Here is a 22591-nt window from a genome sequence, read left to right as displayed (position 1 = left end):
TATGTTTTATTGAATTTTTTGGAATGTATAAAGAATATTTCATGTCCTTAGATCATTTCACATTTAGTTCAATGAATATTTTTGAGAACAGTTCATTTCTAGGTATTTTGATTTAGAGATAAGTAGAAAAACATGGTTCCTACCATGAGCTCATGGGTTGGAAAGTGGGGAGAGGTGGAGTGTATATGTGTTTGTGTGCCTATATATTAGTTGTGTGTACACGTAGTATATATTTGTAGGTAGTTGCTGTATAGAGCCTGTATATACAGACACAAATACACATATTATACATATTGGTATATGTATGTACATATATATGCTATGCATTCTGAGTTGATTTGCCTATTAAAGAATAAATTCAAGAAAAAAAAGTTCTATGTTTAAGTGGGGTCAAACTGTTTTCCCATCTAACATATTAAGATAGTAATTACTTTATAATTTTGCTAATATTCTTTTGACAATTTTAACTGATATAATATATATGTATATAGGATATGTTATGTGCATTGCTATTTAATCATTAGAAATATTTACAAAGAAAAAAATTCCATGTAATAATTTTTTAACCTAATAATTGTCAATTTAAAAAGCATAAAACCGTGTTAAAAAGTTCATGTTAATTTCCAATAACAAGAACTGTCTTGAAGGCTAGGAGATTTCAAAGCTAAAGATTTGCATCTCAGCATTTGCTTTTAGTTGGTCCTTGCTTAGAGCTAATTTTTATCCCTGCAGATACACCTGGGGAAGCTTTTTTATGGGAATAAAATTTATTTTAAATAACTACCATTATGCAATATTCTGTGTCCTCTCAGACACCCGAGTCCTGTCTGTATTGTACAATTAGGCACCCAAGGAAGGACCATAACTCATCAGGCCGTTAGGGAGTCATTGGGGCCATTATTTATGCAGAGCAGTGAACAGCAGCACCAGTGGAGGTAGAGCCCTGCATCTGTGGTATGTTCTAAGCAAGACTCTTTCCTCAATGGTAAGATTAGATACATTTTCAAAGGAATCCCAGAATCCATCCTTCACAAGGTACTAGACATTAGATATTTCATACTTCACATAACATCCTATTACATAGGCGCTCAGCAAAAGATAATGTGATATCTGGGTGTTTTACACAGGCTTCTGAAGAATAAGAAGGATACACTTTGCAATCTGTTTTTGTACTACTCTGAGAAAGTCATCACTAAATACAGATAGATCCTGCTGTCCCTGAACAAATCAAGCAACTAGTCTTGATGACGTCCATCCTAAAGAGAGTAAATGGACCACCTTACTATTTCCAATCCTTTTCAAATAAAGTTTAGATAGTACTACCCTTGACATTAACTGATCACTAGGTTCTTCAAATTCCTTGTCAATAGCCTCAGGAGGCAGCCTGCTACTATACTGCTATGGCATCTTTTCAGAGATTTCACTTTAGGCTCAACACCAACCTTAGATCCTCTTTGTTTAAATCAAATTAGAATCATATGTTAGATACCACATCCTAGAAGCAAATAACAAAGGCACTTTTCTCCCTGGAATCCTCTGAGACATTTAGTATTAAAAGGTGAGGGTGGGGGAGCAGGGAGCCACTTTAGATCATTTTTGAATGGCATGTAAAACTTAGACATGAAGAGATGGAATTACAAATATAGGATAATTCAGATTTAAATAAACTTGTATGTAAAAAATGATACATTTGGCTCAACCCAATATCTTCATAGTGAATACAAGCTCCTTTATATGCAGCTGTCACTAGAATTCAAGGAAAAGATAGATGACTACCTGAAACTAATAGGCTTGAACCCGTTTCAGCACTTCTTCTGCTTCAATGAGTCCAACAAAATAAAACTAGGTATAGCGTACAGCAAAAGTAGCCAATGTAATATTCATTGCGACCATTGATTTCCATCTCATACATACAAAGCATGGATGAAGCCATATATTTGCCAAATCAAACACAGAAAAAGCCTTAGGTATCTACACCAGATGCTGGCCTAGGGTTTGTTTGTGCACAAGTAAATGTCATGACATGAAAGTTTGTTTTCAAAGACAGTAGCTTTCATTACCAGGATTTGTCTATTCTGGAAGATCAAAATTACCCAGCACCTAATCCCTTTTCAATGATATTTCCTCTTTCTTAGGCTGAATCATCTGTAAACTTTTTCACTGGATTTTGTTTGAAATGCTTCAAATAGATGCCCTTAAAAAGGGCAAATTCCTGAGTGTAGGTTGAAAAAAAGAGGAAAAATAGCACTTATTTTTAGGGTTACATGGTTTGGGCAGGGGTACATATGACTGAATGAAAAAATTCAAGTGATATCTAATCCTATGCTTATGAAAAATTAATATGCCATCAGAGGAATCACAAGTATAGCTAAGATTAATGAAAGGTGCTTAAAAAATTACATGCACACAAACTGACTTGATTAAAAAATAATCTCGCTGGTTGTCCTGTAATATTCTTCAGTTTATCCACATCTATTCTGTCAGATGGTTATGATTAAAAATAGGTCAATGGGAGGCTACTGATAGAAATCACATGCAAAATGCACATGCAATGAATAGTAGTAGGAATGTTCAGACAGTTTAAAATAAAAAAAAGTTTTAAATAAGCTTGGTGGGGGGGGAGTGAAGGAAGGGCTGATTGCAGCAAATGGAGGGATAGAGGAAAATGAAAGGTGAAAGAGTGGAGTATCTTACCAGAATCTTTATGGGAGCTCTTGCCTTCGCCATTGTCTCTCTCACTTGTGTGTTTCTCATCATCCTCGGCCACTGCTGGGGGCTTAATAGCTCCTTCTGTCTCCTCACTATGTTCTTCTGTTAAGAAATGAGACCAGTGAATACAATTGAAGAAAGAAGAAAAAAACTAAAACACACACTAAAATAAACTTGGTGGCCAAGTTAGAACTTTATTCATGAATTGTCTGTAGCTATTCCTACTCAAAAGAGAGAACACACATTTATGTAAAAGTCCATATTAGAACATATTGACTGTACCCATGCAATTTTTTATCTAAAATAACAAAATTTTTAATCCACTGAGAGCCTGCATCTATACTGAAAAAAAGAAGAAAGAAAGAAATCATTTTTTGTATAATTTGATATAGTTTAAGCTGAAAAGATGAAAAAAATGGTGGAAGGCATTTCTGTACTTTTAACAGTAGAACTTTCTAACAACATGGACCTTATTCCATGAACTTGAATAGGTGTCAGAACAAATCAGATTCTTAGCAAAAATTCTTAGTGAAATAATGTGGTAACAGTGGGTTAAATAAAAGACAGGTATTACTCCTTCCTTCAGATACCAGACCTCAGAGGAATTCTGTGAAATTTTGGTAGAGGAAGAGTTTGAAGCTTCAGTTATAGTGGGGGGTTTTGTATTTTTTTTAATAGGGAAAACTATATAGAGCCTAGGACATAACAAGGTATACTTCTATGACAACCACATCACCCCACACCTCATTCACGGGTTCACACCAGCTAGATTACATGGAAATCCTCATAGTAACTCAAACCTATTTAATTATTCTGTAAATATTAGCTATGCCACTGCTGGTGGATTAATCTGTTCATGCAGTTAGCCTCTATGCTGGGGCTGTGCAGCACTAATCCGTGAAAGGCCCACTGTTCTCTTTCATCCTGTGATCATTTGTCTCTCAGTGTGCTGATGTCACATTTTAATGAATTTTTAGCAATCTGAGTAATGCCAGATAACCAGGCTCTCAACTCCCCACAGCATGGCATGCTGTTTTCATTGTAGCACAAAAAATAAAAATCATATTCCCCAGTTCAGGTGTGAATTACATAAATTAGGAGAAGAAGGTAAAATGGGATTTGAAGCACTAGGCTGCTCAATTTCATAAAATCTTTAATGACCATATAAATTAACCCTGGAAAGGCAAAAGGTCATCGACACACATTTGCATACACTCTTCTATTTGCTTTTGATAAGCACAGCTTTTATGCAGAGAACATGATACAATTAACCCTTCAGTAACCATACAAAACACTGCTACGGACATTTTAAGTGTCAAGCATTAACTGAAAATTACACACTGAATACAATTTTCATTGCAAATGCTATAGTGATTGAAAGGGGAAATCGTGGCCCTCTCCACACCCCATGTTTTATTAATAACATTCTGACAGCAGAAGGAAATATCCACTGTCATATGTAGCAGCTGAGCACAAAAAAAATTATATTTAGTGCCTCACTTGCCAGCCATGCTCTGCAACTGTGTGAGTAGGAAAACAACAGAGGGGAAACAGTTCTGGGCTCTATAGGAAACTCCAAAAAGCTAAAGGGAAAACAAGGGCATTTAATACATTCAAATAAGAGTTTGGTTCAACTGTGAGTCCTCCAAGGCACCATAGGAATCCATTTATTCTATTTTTGCACTTTGCACAAAAGCAGAGGGGAGACCCCAATGAAGGTAATCAGTCATCTGAGGGCTTGGGGGAAGCTTCCCTTTCAGGCAAAAACACATGGAGATTTTACTATAAGAAGATAAAGAATCTTTTCTGGTTCTCTCCTGCTTTCACCCATCAGTGACCATCAGTTACTGATCCAACTCAGGATCCCTCCTTCCAGCACTGGCTGGACTGGTGGGTATGGTGGTCCAGACACAGCTGGAAGGCTGTGGTTCTGTCAGGCCCACAAATGTGGTATGATATCCAGAGTCAGGCCCGTGACAATTTCTTTTCAACTATTGTGGTGAAGGGATGCAAGACTTATTTGAGAAGATTTACTGGACTTTTCCCCCAGGGCTGGAAAATGAAGTGTCAGAGTGCTACTGAGTGTCCTTATCTTGAGGGCACATAAAATTGTAAGGGCTATCGCAACTCACATTAATAAAACATTGTGTGTCAGGAGAAGAAAAAGAAAATTATGAAGGCACTAAAAGAAAAGCTACAGTATAATCTGGGTCTCATCAGACAGATTTTGCAAGGTCCTCTTCTTCATTTTCTGGTATGTGTTTTAAGTGTGAGAGAAATTCCCAGACATGTTCTTCTATACATCACTGTGGTGTCTGACCTCCACCTGACCCTGGCAACAGTTTGAGAAATCTGAATGTGAACAAAGACTCTGTGTCAGCAGCAGGGAAAGATTGTGGGATAAACTCTCCCCATCAACTTAATCGCAAACAGCAGTTCTGAGGCCATAACTTTGCCTGGCTCCTCCAAGCCACAACTCATAACCCTCAGAGGTGGATTTACCTGCAATGCCTCTGCTTCTGTGACTTTTTTTTCCCTCTCTCTCTCTTTTTGGTTCTTCCTTTGAAGTAGGCAGGCAATTAGCTGTAATGCTCAAGCAATTCAGACCTGTTTTGTGGTTTAGAAGGCGAAAGCTATTTATTACAGGTAGGCTCTTTGGAGCCATAAGAACATTGCAAATTTTTAATCATGCAAAAAATAATCACAAAGTAACTTATACACACCATAAAGTTTCATATATGTCAGAATAAAAGGTCACTTTCATTCTCAAAGAGAGTTTTAGAAATAAATTTGACATTCATTATATAAACAGACTTTAGAGTCATGAGAATTAATGTGAAGAAACCACTTTCTCTGGAAAAACCTATGAGTAGATTTGGGGTCAGGGGAGGGAGCCCAGCTACATTCTAATTTCCAAGTACCACATTTCCTCCATTGTAAAATACCATAAAATGTTAGATGTTTTACAGGGAAAAAATATATGATATTAAATGTCTTAAACTCCTTAGAACTGAAGGTATAAAAACATTACATAAGATTCCAAAAATAAAGATGCTAAAGCAGTCTTCATTTTCATCACTGTCTCTAAACTGTTACATACAATAATAAATGAAAGTATTATAGCATTTCGTAGTACTGATGCATTCACGGAATGTGTATTATTAATTATCCTTTGCTTCACGGAATATAAAAAATAAAATCTATGTTTGTATCTTACTTAAGCACAAATGTGCATTAGGTTCCACTAGAATTTCCCAATTTTCAGACAAATGATATTTTCATTTTTAAATGTTACAGGATAATAGAAAGAAGACAAAATACTGTAGTCTTATATTACAGAAGTATGATATAATTACCTTCCCCCGGCATTTTTAACATGCCTGAAATGATCATCTTATGTTACTCTACACCCACACACCAACTGTATTTAAAAGAGAAGTTTTTGAATGACTAGCTTAGAATATTTTATTTGAACAACAAAATAATGATTGGAAAACCACTTTCAATTTATCCTACAAAATCATAATATACAATTTCTAAGCAAATCTACTTCAATGAGATTCCTCTCATCTAAGGCCAGCCAATTGTGCTCGTTTCCCTGTTTCAGTATTCACTTGGGTTTGGGAACCCTCAATTCTGAGTTTTCTAAGAAATACTGTGCGATTTTTAATTTTTTTCAATTCACACATAATAATTGTACATATTTATAGGGTAAGATGTGATAATTTGATACATGTGTAGTGATATACTTTATTCATGTACAACATGTAATGATCAAATCAGGGTAATTAGAATTTCTGTCTCCATAAACATTTATAATTTCTTTGAGTTGGGAAACTTCAAACTCTTCTAATTTTTTCAAAATATATTCTAAATTGTTGTAAATGATAATCACCCCACTGTGCTACAGAATATGAAAACTTATTCCAGTCTAACTGCATTTTGGAACTCATTTTCCAACTTCTCCCCAACCCTTCTCTCCTACAATTCTGAGTCTCTAGCAAACCTTATTCCATTCTTTAAGATGAACTTTTTGAGCTTTCATATGAGTGAAAACACACAGCATACTTTCAAAGCCCATGGAGTGATCATGTAAAAGAGAAATAGAGGATGGTCATTTAAATGTCTTCAGTTTTATATATAGAGCATCTCTATTCAAGATAACTGGCTTGTGAGAATTTTCTCCTGGACTTTTCCAAGGTCCCTTTGTTCAGTTCTTCTCCATTCAAATCTACCCTCTATATTTTCTACTTAAATCTGACTCCTCTACTTAAAGTATTCAGTGACCCCTATCACATAAAAACAGAATGCTCCTTCTGTGCAAAGCAAGAATACCTCTGCCCTGGTGTACACCCATCTCTCTTCATTTCATACCAAGCAACTAATATGCAAACTTTAAAACATCAGAATCACCTGGAGGACATGTTAAAACCAATTGCTGGGCACCACCTGTAAAGTTTCTAATTTAGTAAGTTGAGAGTAAGACTTGTGAACTTGCAACTCTAACAAGACACCAGGTCATGCTGATGCTTCTCGTACAGCTCATATTTTGTAAGCACTGTGGAACCAACATCCATCTGTTCATAATGTCCTCTTTCTCCCTATACTTATCATTATATTTCCTATATTGCATAGAAATGGAAGGAAACCCTCATTGATATACAAAATTACATATAAGAGAATTTGAGGGGGAAGGGAAAAAATAAGGAGAGAGATGAATTACAGTAGAAGGGGTAGAGAGAGAAGATGGGAGGGGAGGGAAGGGGGGATAGTAGAGGATAGGAAAGGTAGCAGAATACAACAGTTACTATTATGGCATTATGTAAAAATGTGGATGTGTAACCGATGTGATTCTGCAATCTTTGTAATGTTTTGAATAACCAATAAAAAAAATAAAAATTAAAAAAAAATCTTATCTAGAACAACTTTTCTTTATAGTATAACTCCCACTTTTTTTCCCTTTCTGACCACCTTGGGAAATATCAGTTTCAAGATCTGGAAAAATAGAGTTAATAATACCTACTCCATATGCTTAGTATGAGCTAAAGTATAAAAATAAGTCAACACAGAGCCTAGCAAAGAATAAATACTAAAACTGATCATTGTATTGATACTAGTACTGTTCATTGTTTTCTTCAACAAAAAGTCTTTTCTGAACTTCAAACTAAGATTATTGTTTTGGGGTAAGTTTTTTTCTTCTTTCCTGTAGATTGATGTCAAACAATCAAACAATGTACCTATATAATAGTATATGGAAATTATATTAATAATTCTTCTTTGCCTTAATAGGTAAACATTTTCTGAAAACAGTGATGTATTCATCTTTGTGCAAGAAGCACCTTGAACAGTGCTTGGAAAACAGTAGTCCTTTGATATATTTTAGTTAGAATGTTAAATTAAATTTAGGAAGCAAAATTAGGTGAAGAAAGGGAGTAGTCCTAATTCTATCCCATTCCTCTATTGCCCTTCAATAAAACTTCAAAAGGTGTTTATCTTCTCTCTGAAAAATCACACTCATCATTCAGCCCTCTCTAAATGTATGTGTGTAGCTTCTGTTTTCTAAGTACTTTTCTCAAAGTCACTAATGACCTCCATGCTATAAAATCTAAAGGTCACTTCTCTGCATCTTACTTAACTTACTTTCATCAACGGATGTTGCTACTCTTTATCTCTGGCAAAAAGCACCTCTCTTGGATTTCCTTGTATTAGACTACTATGGTTTCATCCTACATCTCTAGAAGTTCACTCTAAAAGTTTACTTTTGGTAGGGACTCACTATTTCATTAAATACCAAATGTCAAGCACCTCCCCCATTGGTACCAAGCCCTCTTCCTTATTTATATTATCTCTTTATCTGATTTCATCTAGTTCTATAGATTTAAATTACATTATATACATACACATTGATGTCTAACAGGTACAGCAAACTCAATATGCTCAAATCAGAGTTCTTCAACTTAATGTCCCTCACTCCATTTTTCTCCCAACTTCATCTTTTCAGTTAATGGTGCCACCATCCACCACAAGCCATTCTGGACTCTTCTCTTTCCCAATCACATGCATTATATCCATCAACAAGTCCTTGGAAGGACTTCTACTTCCAAAATATTTAGTTCATACTGCATTTATTTACATTGCATTTCCCTTGCCAGTATCGTTAGCAACTTATCTGTATTACTGTAATGGTCTCACAAATAAGTAAGACTGACTCTTGCTTTCCCATAACTTATTCCATAGAGCTAAGGAAAATCAACCTGCTCTTCTGGAACCCTTTATTATTACACTTAGTATAATACATCAACTCCTCACTATGGATGGAATGATTAAGCCATTACCTACTTTTCGTACCACATTGGATGTTGCTGGTCCTCCACTCTCTAATATTCCTTCCTCCTAGCCTTCCTTCTCTTCCTGGAATATAACCAACTTCTTCCTACCTTTGTAGGAATATTTTTTCCCAGACTCCTTGCATAATTGGTACATGCTCCTTATTCAGGATTCAAGTAACCTGTCACTTCCTAAAATAACCTGTCTGACCGTTGCTACTAAAGTAGAGCATCACCTGACACTCAGGTCCTCAGAGTTGGGCAGGATTCACCATCACCTGCAGGGCTTGTAAAAACTGATGCTAGATCTCACTCCCAGTGTTTCTGATTTAGGTCATGGGTGGGTCCAGGAATATGTTCTGTGAAAAGTTCCCAGGTTATGCTATTGCTGTCTATGAGAGGAGTACACCTTAAGAATCTCTGCTCTGGTATATCACCTCTTTCACATCCTTTTCCATAATTATTGCAGTCTAAAAATTCCTTGTTGTTTATTTATCTAGAAGTGTCATTTAATATAAGGGTCACTGATATACCTTATTCATAATGTGTGCCCAGAAGTCCCATGCACAAAGAAGGAACTCATCAACATTTTAAGTAAAACTGACAGCTGCTAGTTTAATTATTTGGGTAAGTATATCAATGGCCTGATGTCATAAATTGAGATGCAGAAAAGTAGAAATGATTTTGCAGAAAGGAATTCAGTTTGGAATTTGTATTTGACTTCTCTGTAGAACATATAGATGAAAACAATCAGAAGGCATAGACAGATCTAAATCTAAAACTTCTCAGAGATTGAGGTGAGTATGACAGTTTTAGTGTCTTTGTTTAGAAAACATTAAAGAAAAGTATTGATGGGGACTTGTCTCTTTTTAACTTAATGTTTTTGTTGTAAGTCTTGCTTTTGCCATATTGTGCAAAAAGTCATTAATAAAACCTTTATGAATTTCAGGTGGAGGGAGGGAGACTGAGTTTATATTATTGTATCTTAAATGTGCTATCTAGTTGTGTAGGGGGAAATAACATACAGCATTTTGAAAAATATTCATGAGACATGCACAGGTAAACTAAGCTTCACCTGGAAGCTGAAATTTTTAAAGAGGGATTCCTAACTTCATAGTAAAGGGATGTTTTCTCATGCAAAGCCTTTTTAAAAAAGTATTTCAATATACCATCATGGATGCAAAGGACTTTTTGTAATAATATAGCACATTATTATTTCAATTGTATAAATCTGGCAACCGAGGTCATATTAATATAGCAGAAACAAATGAGGTGTGTTATATCAACATGGGTAAATTTCCTCTTAAGTTACCTAAATGTAATGCAGCTAAGGAAGTGCAACTGCCATTTTTAACATATACATGTACACATGCAAAGCACAGAGAATCATGAATGTGTTGACATGGCTACAAAATTCCAATGACTCCATTAATTACTGAAAATAATCTCTGGATTGTTGAAAGATATTTTATATAAAACAGATCATTTAGGTGAAATTTCACAGCTTAAAAATGTAGATGAGAAAAATTACAAATCTTAATCTTTAAGAAGCTAGAGACACATGCAAAAAAATGAATCTAGACACAGATATTACATCCTTCAGTAGAATTAATTCAAGATGAATAATAGACCTAAATGCAAAACACAAAACTTTAAAATTCCTGAAAGATAAAAAAAATAAAATCTAGATGACTTTTTGTTTGATGACAACTTTTTGGATAACATAACAAACACATGACCCATGAAAGAAGGAACTGGTAAACTTGACTTAATTAATTTTTTTTACTTTATGAAAGACACTGCCTAGGTAATCATAAAACAAGCCACAGTTTGGAAAAATATATTTGCAAAACACATATTCTAGAAAAAAATTATCAAAATGTAAAATATTAAAACTCAGACTTTTATCAAGATATAGAATATTCGACATCAATAGTAAGAAAACAAACAACTCAATTAAAAGTGGGTAAAATCCTTAAGATAAATCTCACCAAAAAGATATGCAGATGATGAATGAATATATTAAAAGATGCTGTCAAGGAAAGGCAAGTAAAAACAATAAAATACCACTGTACACCTATTAGAAAGGTCAGAATCCTGAACACTCACATCAAATACTTGTGACAGGAATCTCATTCACTGCTGGTGGAAATGCAAAATGCTTATAATACTGAACCTACTCTTAGCATGTGATCCAGAAATTGTGCTCCCTGAAATTTGCCCAAAGGAACTGAAAATTTATGCCTCCACAAAAACCTGCATTCAGATATTTATAATAACTTTATTTACAATTGCCAAAACTCAGAATCAATCAAGATGCTCTTAAATGAGTGGACAAATTAACTCAACTATCCATACAATGAAGTATTATTCATTGATTTACAAAAATCAGCTATTAAGCTATGAAAAGACATGGAATATACTTAAATGCACATTACTAAGTGAAAAAAGCCAATCCGCAAAGGATACATACAATATGATTTCATATATATTACATTCTGGAAATATGATGGACACAGTTGAGGATCAGGGATAACCACAGGGTGAAGTAGGCGGATAGGCAAAAAAGAAATATAAATAATGAATAATTTGCATACAGGATTTTTAGGGCAGTGAAACCATTCTACATGCTATCTTAATGATGGATACATACCATTAAAATATTGTACAAACTCATAAAATGTACAACACCAAGAATGAACCCTAATGTAAACTATGGTATTTGGATGTTAATTATGTCAATACAGGTTCATCAATTATAAGAAATGTACCACTCAGGTATGGGATCGTGATAATGAGGGAGGCCATGCATTGTAGGGCATAGGAGATATATAAAATGTGTACCGTTCTCTTAATTTCACTGTGAACCTAAAACTCTAAAAATTGAAGTCATTTTGCATATGCTTCCAAATATAGATATATTTGATTTTGCTTTTTACTTATTTGTGTAAGAAATTTGATCATATATAATTATAGCAATTCTTAGGGACATTAATTAAAAAATTATAAGAGTAACAAATGTAACTCATTTAGAACAGGGCAAGGTTTTGAGAGAAAAGAAAATAATTACCTGCTCTCAATTGCTGCTCTGTAAGATCATCCTCACAGGTCCTGGCTCCCAAAGAGGCAGTTTCTGCAGAGAACATTAGAGTGGAATGTAATCAGCATGCCATACCCAGCTCTTGTATCATAGCCAATATCACAAGAAACCTACTTTTGGCTAGCGGAAGTGGTAAGTTACCAGGTAAAGTTCAGATGAGTTGATAGCACACATCATAGTGAGCGGTAGTTGAAAAATTGAGACCGGGGTGTGGTAGGTTTAGATTCAACTGTCAAATTTCAGCAGCACTGACCAAGTACACCAATATTGATAAAACTTGGGAACAGGAAAGCTTCATTCTGATTTTTACCTGTTGGCTATTTGACCAAGACTACATTAAAGGATTATGTACTTAATGATGATGGTATTTTACACAGATTATGAGTATTCTTTTACTTCTCTGACAAGGTCCCCCCCCCCGAAAGGAAAGGAAAATCCATTATATGGCAGCTGACATGAGAGGCAAAGCAAAAATCAGGGAGTTGAGGGGAAACCCAAAGAATCAGTCCAAGTCATCACTCGATTCACATCTTTATTCTGATCTTGTATTTGAGCTCCAGAGTGGAAGTGCCAACAATATCCTGGTTTGCCAAACTCAACCCAAACACAGATCATTAATTTCACCTAACTGTGGTCTGCCTTTTTGTGCCCTGTTGTGTGGAAATTAGTTATTAAAAATAGCTACATTTCAGAAATTGCCTTTAATATTTTATTCTTTCTCCATAATGAATTATAATCATATGAAGTATATTCCATTTTACAAGGCTTCCCATTAACGTTGTCTATTTTTTTCTGCCATTTTTTCCCTGACAATTTCCATAGTCTCTACAACATCCCACCTGTCTCAAATTCCTAACCTTTCTAATCTAATACCTCATCAACATCTCAGGGGTTATCTTAAGAATCTTAAGTACAAAGCCCAGCTCCTGTATTTTCTCATTTACTTAGTTCTCTAAGCCTCCATTCCCACATTTTTAAAATGAAGACATATGTATAAAAATAGTCAATAAGAGCAAAACATTAAAAAATAAAAGCACAATGTGATATAGTCTTCAAAGTCATAAAAGGCCATAAAGTATAAAGATTTTTTTTAAAAAAAGTTGTTACACAATTCTTACACTGCCAAAGAGAATCATCATGTTTGTCTAATATTTTTAGGCAATAGCATCTCTGGTTGATTCTGAAGGATTTAATTAAACAAATAATTAACCTTGAAAATAGAAGTGCACAACAAGGCACTATTATTGCATTTTTTCTGCTGTGTACAAAACCTTTGGCCTTTGGTGGTGATCTATTTAAAAACAATACAATCATAATAAACAGGGCTCAGCCCAAATGCACACACCAAATAATGTTTACTTATAAATAAATCTTAAATTAATCTTGAAAGGAAGAATTTATCCTTAGTCCTTGATTATAAATCCAGGAGTAACTTCCAAATAGTTGGCAGCCTTGATGTACATCCAACATGTCACTCAAGAAGCCTACCTACTTCCTCTTGGCAAATAAGCATAACTTTAAGACTTGATCGCTGTTGTCCCTTTGAATTTAAGTGTCTGTTTTCTTCTACCCTTTTTAACCTTCTTTTTTTTCCCTCAAAACCAAAGTGCTCCTCAGCCAATTATCTTACATATATGTTTCAGCATTTATACTGATACATTATCATAAGTTTTTATAGGATCAATCTGTATTTCCCCAATAAATTGTGAATTCCTTAAGAGCAGCCTTTTATCTTCCCAGAGTCTCCAATAAGGACAGAGAAAAGCATACAAAATTCACTAGGACACGTTTATTCAAAAAATACCTACATTATATATCCTGAAACAGATGAGCCTCATGATACGAATTTATAAAATCTTCCCCAAGCCCTGGGACTCTAAATTCAAAGCACTGTCAATTATGCTAAACACAGATAATAATTCCTGTTACATAAATCAATGTGTGCATGTGTGCGTGTGTGTGCGTGTGTGTGTGTGTGTGTGTGTATAACCATTTTTTTCTGATCATTCCTAGCAGAAAAATAAGTATAGTTTATCCAAGAATACTTTCCCTTCCATTACTACTTCAGTGTTATCATATGGGCTTCTCCAAAATAGATACAGTGCTACTAACTTAATTTGGCCAAATGACTGCTGCCCCCTCGAAGATTTATTAAAAATAAAAATGTCAAAGAATAAAAAAAAATATTTAGTTTGTTTCCTGAAATGTACTCTGATGAGCTGTTTGTAAGAAACAATTATGTGATCCTCAAAATAAACTCATGAGGCAGTTATTAATCTTTACAAAACAGGAAACTTGGCCTTAAAGATATGGGTAACTTGTCCCAGGTCATAAAGTTAGAAATTGATAGAGCTTGAAATGAAATTCTTGTCTGTCTGATCTAAAAAAGCTGAGAAATTTTAAATGTGTCCAATTGTAATACCACAATACTTGGGAGCCCATAAAGGTTTTCCTAGGCTCAGCAAAGGCTAGAAACATAGTGAGAAGAAGAAAAAGAAGGGAAGGGAAGAGAAGGGAGGGGAGGAGAGAGGAGAGGAGGGGAAGAGAGGAGAAGGTAAGAAAGGGAGAGGAGGAGGAAAGGCAGACAGGCAGGCAGAGAAGAAATTTTTCACCAATCCTATGAAAAAATCTGATATTTCAAAATACATTCACATTCCTTGAATAGAAAAATAAAGCAAATAATAGTTTGGTGTCATGTAAAAAATCATTTCATTTGATAGTGATTTAGGGAAATGCACAAAATGTCAAAATAAGAAACTGCTACTTAATATTACAAATTAGGTCCTGCGGTGCTTGGAGACTACTCCAAGAAGAGTATGTGCAAATAATTTCATAAAGGAATTTATTTCAGAGTGCCCCAGAATTCATTTTAGAGCCTCAACCATGTTGCTCCCTTTATACAAATGATAATAAATATTTTAATTAAGGAGCTTTTAACTTATCCAACAAACTGATTAATCTATACTTTTCTGCCTATGTAAAATGAAATGTTTAAAACCTAATAATGATACATAGCATCATGCAATATTTCACTCTAATAATTGCTGTGTAATAGCAAAACTGACTGATGTTACAGGATCTGTCTCTTTTGCTGGTGATTTAATTAGGTTACTAATTTGTGTTCTCTAGCCCTGAACTTTTTTGTTTAATATTATTTAAAAATAATACCATTGACTTAGATTATCCAGTATTCTATTCTACCCTGTCAATTTGGTGATGATCACACATTTGAAAATGGTAGCAAATTACTCCATTTTTATTAACACAATGAGATAATAATCAGCAGCCCTTTCTGGGGAATGGGGTATTGATCATCACAATCATCATCAACACTGTGCAGAGTATCTGCTCTGTGCCAGATTCTGATGCATTATGACACCCCACCCAAGTGATGCAGCTATGCTTTGAGGTCATACTCTCATTTCAGGGGAGTTTTTCTTAACCACAATGATATACTAAACCATATTTTTAAAATCCTAAATGTAGCTTTCCTTTTTTGCTGGTGCCAGGGATTGAACCCAGGGCGTTGTGCATGCAAGGCAGACACTCTACCAACTGAGCTATATCTCCAACCCCATATACCTTTCCTTTAAATTCTGTAATTATTTCTTGTGTTAATTTTTCTTATCTGGCCCAAACTTTGTTTTTCCCTGAGACTAACCAACAGGTCTATATTGGCAAAGATGGATCATAATGTCTAGAAGTCTAGGATTCCTAGTCCTTTACCTTGTGGAATGAAAGTTCTTACAACTCTCTCTCATTGCCTTGCCCTGCCATATCTGCTTCACTTTTTACCTTTCCCTTTCATTTATGAATGATATTAATTCTGGAAAATAAACAAATAACTTTTAGGCACTTAATCATCAAGTTCTAGCAAATATTTTTCTCCCTGACAGCTGCAACAACAATTTTAAAAAACTAAAATCAATAGAAATCTTATGGTCAGAAAATGATCTAGAATTTAAATTCTTAACAGTCTAGATATAAAAAGATTTGGGAATAAATCTAACCTGCACTTGATGACAGCAACAGCATGTGCTTTGTATATTCTTATCAACAAAATTTGAAACACAAAGTGTGGTCACAATTGAAATTTTAAAATTAATGAGTGGATGTTCAGGTATAGTACTGATAGTACTAGTAGTCTTCTATGATCTGCATTTTGTCTTTCTGCAGTCACAACAGTCTGAAAATGTTAAATAGAAAATTCCAGAAATAAATAATTCATGTGTTGTAAACCATGTACAGTTCTGAGTTACATGATGAAATCTCAAGTCATCCCACACTGTCCCAGTAAACTGTATGAATCAGCCCCCTTTCTAGTATATCCACGCTCTATGTGCTACCTGAGCATTAGTCATTTCTGGGTTATCAGATTGACTGTCAAGCTATTCCAGTGCTTGTGGTCAAAAAGTCTTACTTCACTTAATAATGGCCTAAAAGTGCAGAGTAGGGATGCTGGCAGTTTGGGTGTGCCAAAGAGAAGACATAAAGTGTTTCCTTTAAGTGAACAGGTAAAAGTTCTTAATAAAAGAAGAAAAAATTGTATGCTAATTGTGCTAAGAGCTACATTAAGTTACTCATCTCCTATTGTACCAATATATAAATTCAACTTTACCATAGGTATGCATATGTGGGAAACAATGATATACATAGGGCTCAATACTATTTGTAGTTTCATGCTTACCATGGAGGTCTATGGAACATATCTCTGCAGATAAGGGAGAAGTACTATATCTGCCTTCAAAACTTCCACCGCTCACCCCTTCTCTGGATTTACTAATACATTAAGCAATAAAGTATATCACTGTTCTTACAAAAATTTGTAGCACATTAAAAGAAACAAGAGCCAACAAACTGAGTAAATATTAAGCGAAGCGGTCTAACAGAATAAAGAGAAAGAAAAACATTTTCTGTTGTCATCACTCACATTTTGAAATCCATCTTTCTGTATCCATGGTGAGAAGCTCAATTCTAAGTCACTTTTTAAAATTGGAGAATAAAACTACATTCTAAAACTGAGTCTGCAAGTTTCGAACAACTTTCACTCTATAACCCATCTAGCCACCACCCCTCTCCCCCTCCATTTTTGGAGCTTCTCCAGACTCTATAGAGCTATGTGACTCATTGTAAAAGAATATTTTAAAGACTGTGAGTACAAGAAAAGATATTTGCATCTCTATAATTTCCAAATACTAAGTTACCATTTGTTGGAAACCTGTTAGGTGCTAGGCATGAAACATGAATTTCCTACTCAATCAACACAGTAATCTATAACAGAAACATCATTGCTTTTATGGAAGAGATGAGGCATCAAAGCTCAGACAGTTTAAGTAATTTTTTTCAAAGGCAGAGAGCAACAGAGGGAGGGTTTGGATGAGTCAGTCTGATTCTGAAGCTCTGAAGTTCCCCCCTGGACAGTGCTGCCTCCAGGCAGCCCCCAAGGAGTCCTTGGTCAAGGAAGCCAAAGAACTGAATATTTTTTCCTCCTAAAAAAACAGCTCAGACTCTTTCAGAGCAAATTCATCATAACAAGATTAATATTTAGAAGAATACTCGAATTCAGCATTTATTACTATCTTGGTAGCTTTACACTTTAACAAACACCTCTGAACTTGCTTAGGCATTGCAAAAGTGAAGTCAGTGTTCAGATAAAGCAAGTTTACAATGAAAAATGGTTTCAAGTGGTCTTCTCCATCCTTTTCCTATTTGTATACAAAGAGTGCTCTTCTAAAAAGCTGAGCAACTCAGCATGCTACCAAATGGTTTTGAGTAACCAAGCAACATCATCTTTGTTGACCTGCAGTGTTTTCTCTTAAATTATTTCTTCTAGGCAGTAATAGATTGAAGTGCATTGGATGCTCCAGTGTCAATTATCTGAATGGGGCTAGATTTGTAATTTTTTATTTTCTGGAAAAGTAAAGCTACTTTGCCTTGCCCTGTCTGGTTTTACGCAGAAGTTATTTTTATATAGTAAAGGAGAAGTATCTCCTGGGGCTTCCTAGGCCTGGAATGTGTGATCACTTTTTTCTGCTTCTTGAATCATCTGTGACCTCTGTGTAATGGGGCCTCCAAGAAATTTAATAAGTTCTCAATATCAATTAGTTTCAAAAAATTACTCCTACATCTTCTTAATGTCTTATATTTTAAAGAGCTCTTACTGAAACATAGTCTTTCTTAAATTTACTAATTCCTAATACATTTTCTCACATAAGATTGTTTCATTTGATTACTTTAAAATTAAAATATTGAACTACCATGATGATAATTTGAGCATAATATTGCATTCACATCTCTCAAGGAATTGGGAAGTTTCTCACATTTAAGTCCTTATGGAATTCATCACAATGTCTATATGGTCTGGAACAATTTTCATTCCTTAACCTAATGTTTATAGGTTGTTCATCTACACAATAAGCAGGTCTTCTCCCCAAACTCACCTCTGCTCTACTCAGTAAAAGCTGTTGTTCATGTTGAACACTAGCCGGTTACTTCAACTTTTTTCTTCCTCTCTCAGAGCTAGCTTTTTTCTTTCTTTTTTTCCTTCTCTCTCTCTCTCTCTCTCTCTCTCTCTCTCTCTCTCTCTCTCTCTCTCTCTCTCTCTCTCTTTCATTGTAAGAACACTTAATATGAGATCTATCCTTTTAAATTTTTACATGTACAGTACAGTAGTGTTGACTACAGCTATAAAGGCTATATAGATTTCTACAACTTACTCAGATGGCTTAACTGAAACTTTATACCCTCCAATTATTTGCTCTCACTCCTCCTACCCCCACTCCCTGACAAACACCATTCTAAAATTCTATTCTACCAGTTTGACTATTGCAGACACTTTGTGTATGTCAAATTAAGTTATGCTTCTTTTCACAAATGGCTTATTTCACTTAGCATGATGTTTTCAGGGTTTGTCCACATTGTCTCACACCTATTTTTTAATCCATTAAAGCCTCTATTTTCTATTCCACAGTTAGTAAATTTTCTACATAGCCACACTTAGTCAAAAGCTTTCAGATTTTTTTTTTAACAGAAAAGAAAACAAATGATTATTCAGGGGTACTTCTTTATCACTATTTCTTTTCACTCTTTTAAAGATTCTTTCAAAGATGTCATTGACCCCAGGGAAGTTGCCTTTGTTTGGTTCAATCATTTTATTGGGTTCCTGAAAGCTTCTGTAACTTCTCTCACTTAACATCTTCTTCCCCAAGACTTCTGCACTGGTAGGTGCCTCCCTCTGAGCCTGCACTGTCCTAAAATGATGACAACTGAAGAGCCAAATCCATTTTGCAACTTTTAAAATATGTTTTCTGTAACCTGTAATTTCATGATTCCCAAAATTTTATTTCATTCTCATTTACACTATTTGGTCACATTCAGTGACATACCTAGAACCATTATCTATGAAGCCATCATCTGCGCTTGCTGTGGAGAACTGGAGAAAGTATACTCTGTGTTGAAATAATGGTTATGTTATGAAAGGTTTGAGAAAGCAAAAATAAAAGTAAATACGTAAGTGTCATAAAATAGCCAATTTTGCCAGAGCAACCTGGCCCTCAGAAGCCAGGTGGTTTAAAGAAGTATTTCCTCAGGGGAACGTTGAATGCTCCTATGGATATATTTGTTGTAGGGAAAACCATGGGTTTAAGAACAAAATACACTTGACTTCAAATCAGAGCTCAATCATTTTCTAGCTCTTTGAGATCAAACAAGTTACTTAACCTCTCTGAAATTCAGAATCGTATATATGAAAATAGAAACAAACAAACAAAAAAGTCAAGATTTCAGGGTTGTAATGAAGTGTAAAGTCAATGAATATTAAGTGTGTAATACCATATAAGTAGTAGTTGTGCTTATGCACAATTCTCTGGCTTTCATCCATTCTGCTGAACACAACTTATTTCAAGAAAAGGCTACAGCAATTTGGTTATTAAGACATTTAAAATTACATTAATATGTACTATACTCTTTGTCCACCAGTAAAGTTAGTGTTTTAGGCCAATAAAAGATCACTACTATTTGTGTGGATATTTTGTAAAAGGTAAATGCTAACAAGACTAAATACTAATATCCTAAGCAACATAATATGAAAGCTTTTTTAAGTCCTTAAGGAAATTTTATACATGCTTTAATGAAAGTGGTATGTATACCAGTTGCAAAGACTGTTCAGCGACACTGGCTTGGCCCTGTGTAAAACAGTGAGAGAAGATAAAATCAGAAGGTAGTGGTATATAAGTAAGCCTTAGGTTTTCTCTTGCAAGAAGGACAACCCTCTCTTCCCTCACTCTAGACCACCACCACCCATCTTCCAGTAAGGTAAAAATTTGATGAGAAGCTATAAGTAATCTTAGAATATACAAGCAGTTTGGCAAATGTAGTTATCTAAAAAAAAAAAAAAAAAAAAAAAAAAAAAAAAAAAAAAAAACAACTCTAAAAAGCTCCATCTACACACACATGTTGGATTTGAGCAATTTTCTAGATTATTCCCTACACTGCAGTCCCTTTAATCTTATGGATTACAGAATATACCATTAAAGCAAAAAACTCTTTAAGTTTTTTCTAAGTCAATTCATAGTGAACCCAGGATAATATTTTAGAGCTTTCACAATGGCAATGTTAAGTGGGAAATATATGAAGTAAAAAATTTAATAAGGAGCTCTGGCTTGCATCTGTGGAAACTTGTTATTGTGTTCAAGCCAGTTTTTTCATCTATAAAATGGGGATAACAGTATCACCTCTCTTTGCCACCATACCTAGTCACCAGATGGAATCTAAGTTGTTGTCACCACCTCTCAGTAATCATGGAAAAGGAACAAGTACTATCTCTGTACAGTATTTTCTAAACATTTAAAGATTACATACATTGACATGGAGTATTTTCACCACGGCTTATAATAAAATACAGTTATACATATGTGGCAAAAATTCTTGTTTTTCATATGCAGACTTATTTATTTTGTGATTTATGTATAACCAGGAAAATCTTCAGATGACTATATAAATTCCTTTATCAACACTAAAATTGTTGAAATAAATTTTACATTAGCCTACTATGTGAAAAAGTTTTTAAATTTTATGGAAATAATCTTTGAGTTTTCATGGTTTGAAATTTTCTGCATCTCACCACATTGGGAAAAAAATGTCAAATTTATATAGGTATGTTACACTTACGGCATTGACCTAGGTAATGATGTACACTACACTTGACCTAGGCATTGACCTAGGCAATGACGAATACAAACATAAGTGAAACACATCTGGAGAGGCAAAGGTAGTGAAAGTATGTGTAGCTCCAGGAAAGGAAGATCAGAATGACCTGGTTGGAGCCAAGAGTGAAATATGTACTATTGGAATCTATTCTGGATTTTCAATACTTAATAAATCAATGAATCATTCATTAATGAGGAAGAGATTGATGAGATTTGGCACATGGCTTTCTTTGGACTGTATTAGAAGTAGAAAAAAATTGTTTCTGAAAAATAGCCAATTTATTTTCTCCCTTGTGTGAATGCAAGTGTTGGCAAAGGTCCCTGCATCTTGGCAAAGTGAGAGCTATAAGCAGGGGTGCAATAATCATACTTTCATCTTTGGGGTGTGGTGCAGAGGATGGAATACATACAGGTAGAGGAATTTTGTCACTAAAGTGTGCGTGCACATGCGTGCACACATACACACACACATCACTAAAGCATCCACTATACTTCAATTTATTAATACCTAGAAAAAAGTCATGGAGATAGGAAAAAAATGGATTCCAGTGGAGAGGAAAGGAATGTTAACTCTAAGATTGGAGAGAGAGAGAAAAGATGATCTCAGTTTTGAATAGAAATTTGAATAGAGATGTTTATTAAACATATAAGTTGATGGAACCAGATCATGGAAGGGAAGTGTGGGTTGGAGATGTTTGGAAGCAGCATTAACTAATGATTTGTGAGTAAATGAATTCTTCAGGAAGAACAAATCAAGTATGTAATATGAGGGCTGAGTGAAGATCTCTGAGGAACAAAAATTAATAAGCAAATGACAATGAAGGACACTAAAGGCTAAAGAAGATACTGACAAAGAACAAAGAGTGGGCACAGGACCCTGAGGTGGATGGCTAAGCAGTGGTCAAACGAAAACAACCTTTCCAGAAGCTAAAGATACAGTGTGAAATTATAGACAGAAGAAAAATACGGCCACTGGTGATCATGTGAGATGAAAATGTTGTGGACCAATGAGGGAGTATATATTTCAAAGGAGAATTAGATAAAATGTGGCAATGGATTCAGTGAGAAAAGTGACAGAAAAAGAAGAATTAGGGATGATTCCAATGTTTTTAGTCCCCCAAAAAAGAAAATGAATATGTCATTTATTAGGATGAGAAAAAAATGTAGGCAGGACAAATTAGAAAGGAAGAGAAGACTTGGAATCAATGGTTTTGAATACATTTAGTTTGACATCTTCTATTTATTTATGC

At 34.8% G+C, this 22591-nt stretch overlaps 1 protein-coding gene across 1 annotated transcript in view; it reads right to left on the bottom strand.

Moving 5' to 3' along the window:
- LOC143640164 (zinc finger homeobox protein 4-like) overlaps positions 1-22591 on the bottom strand; it is an 86475-nt gene that overhangs the window by 11474 nt on the left and 52410 nt on the right. Inside the window, 2 exon segments of the mRNA XM_077108069.1 lie at positions 2695-2811; positions 12106-12168. Of these exon segments, the coding sequence (XP_076964184.1) occupies positions 2695-2811; positions 12106-12168 (180 nt within the window).

The sequence above is a fragment of the Callospermophilus lateralis genome, unplaced genomic scaffold (assembly GCF_048772815.1).
Source record: "Callospermophilus lateralis isolate mCalLat2 unplaced genomic scaffold, mCalLat2.hap1 Scaffold_129, whole genome shotgun sequence".
Taxonomy (NCBI): domain Eukaryota; kingdom Metazoa; phylum Chordata; class Mammalia; order Rodentia; family Sciuridae; genus Callospermophilus; species Callospermophilus lateralis.
Note: the sequence above shows the minus strand (reverse complement) of the source record. Positions and strands in the feature narration are given on the sequence as shown.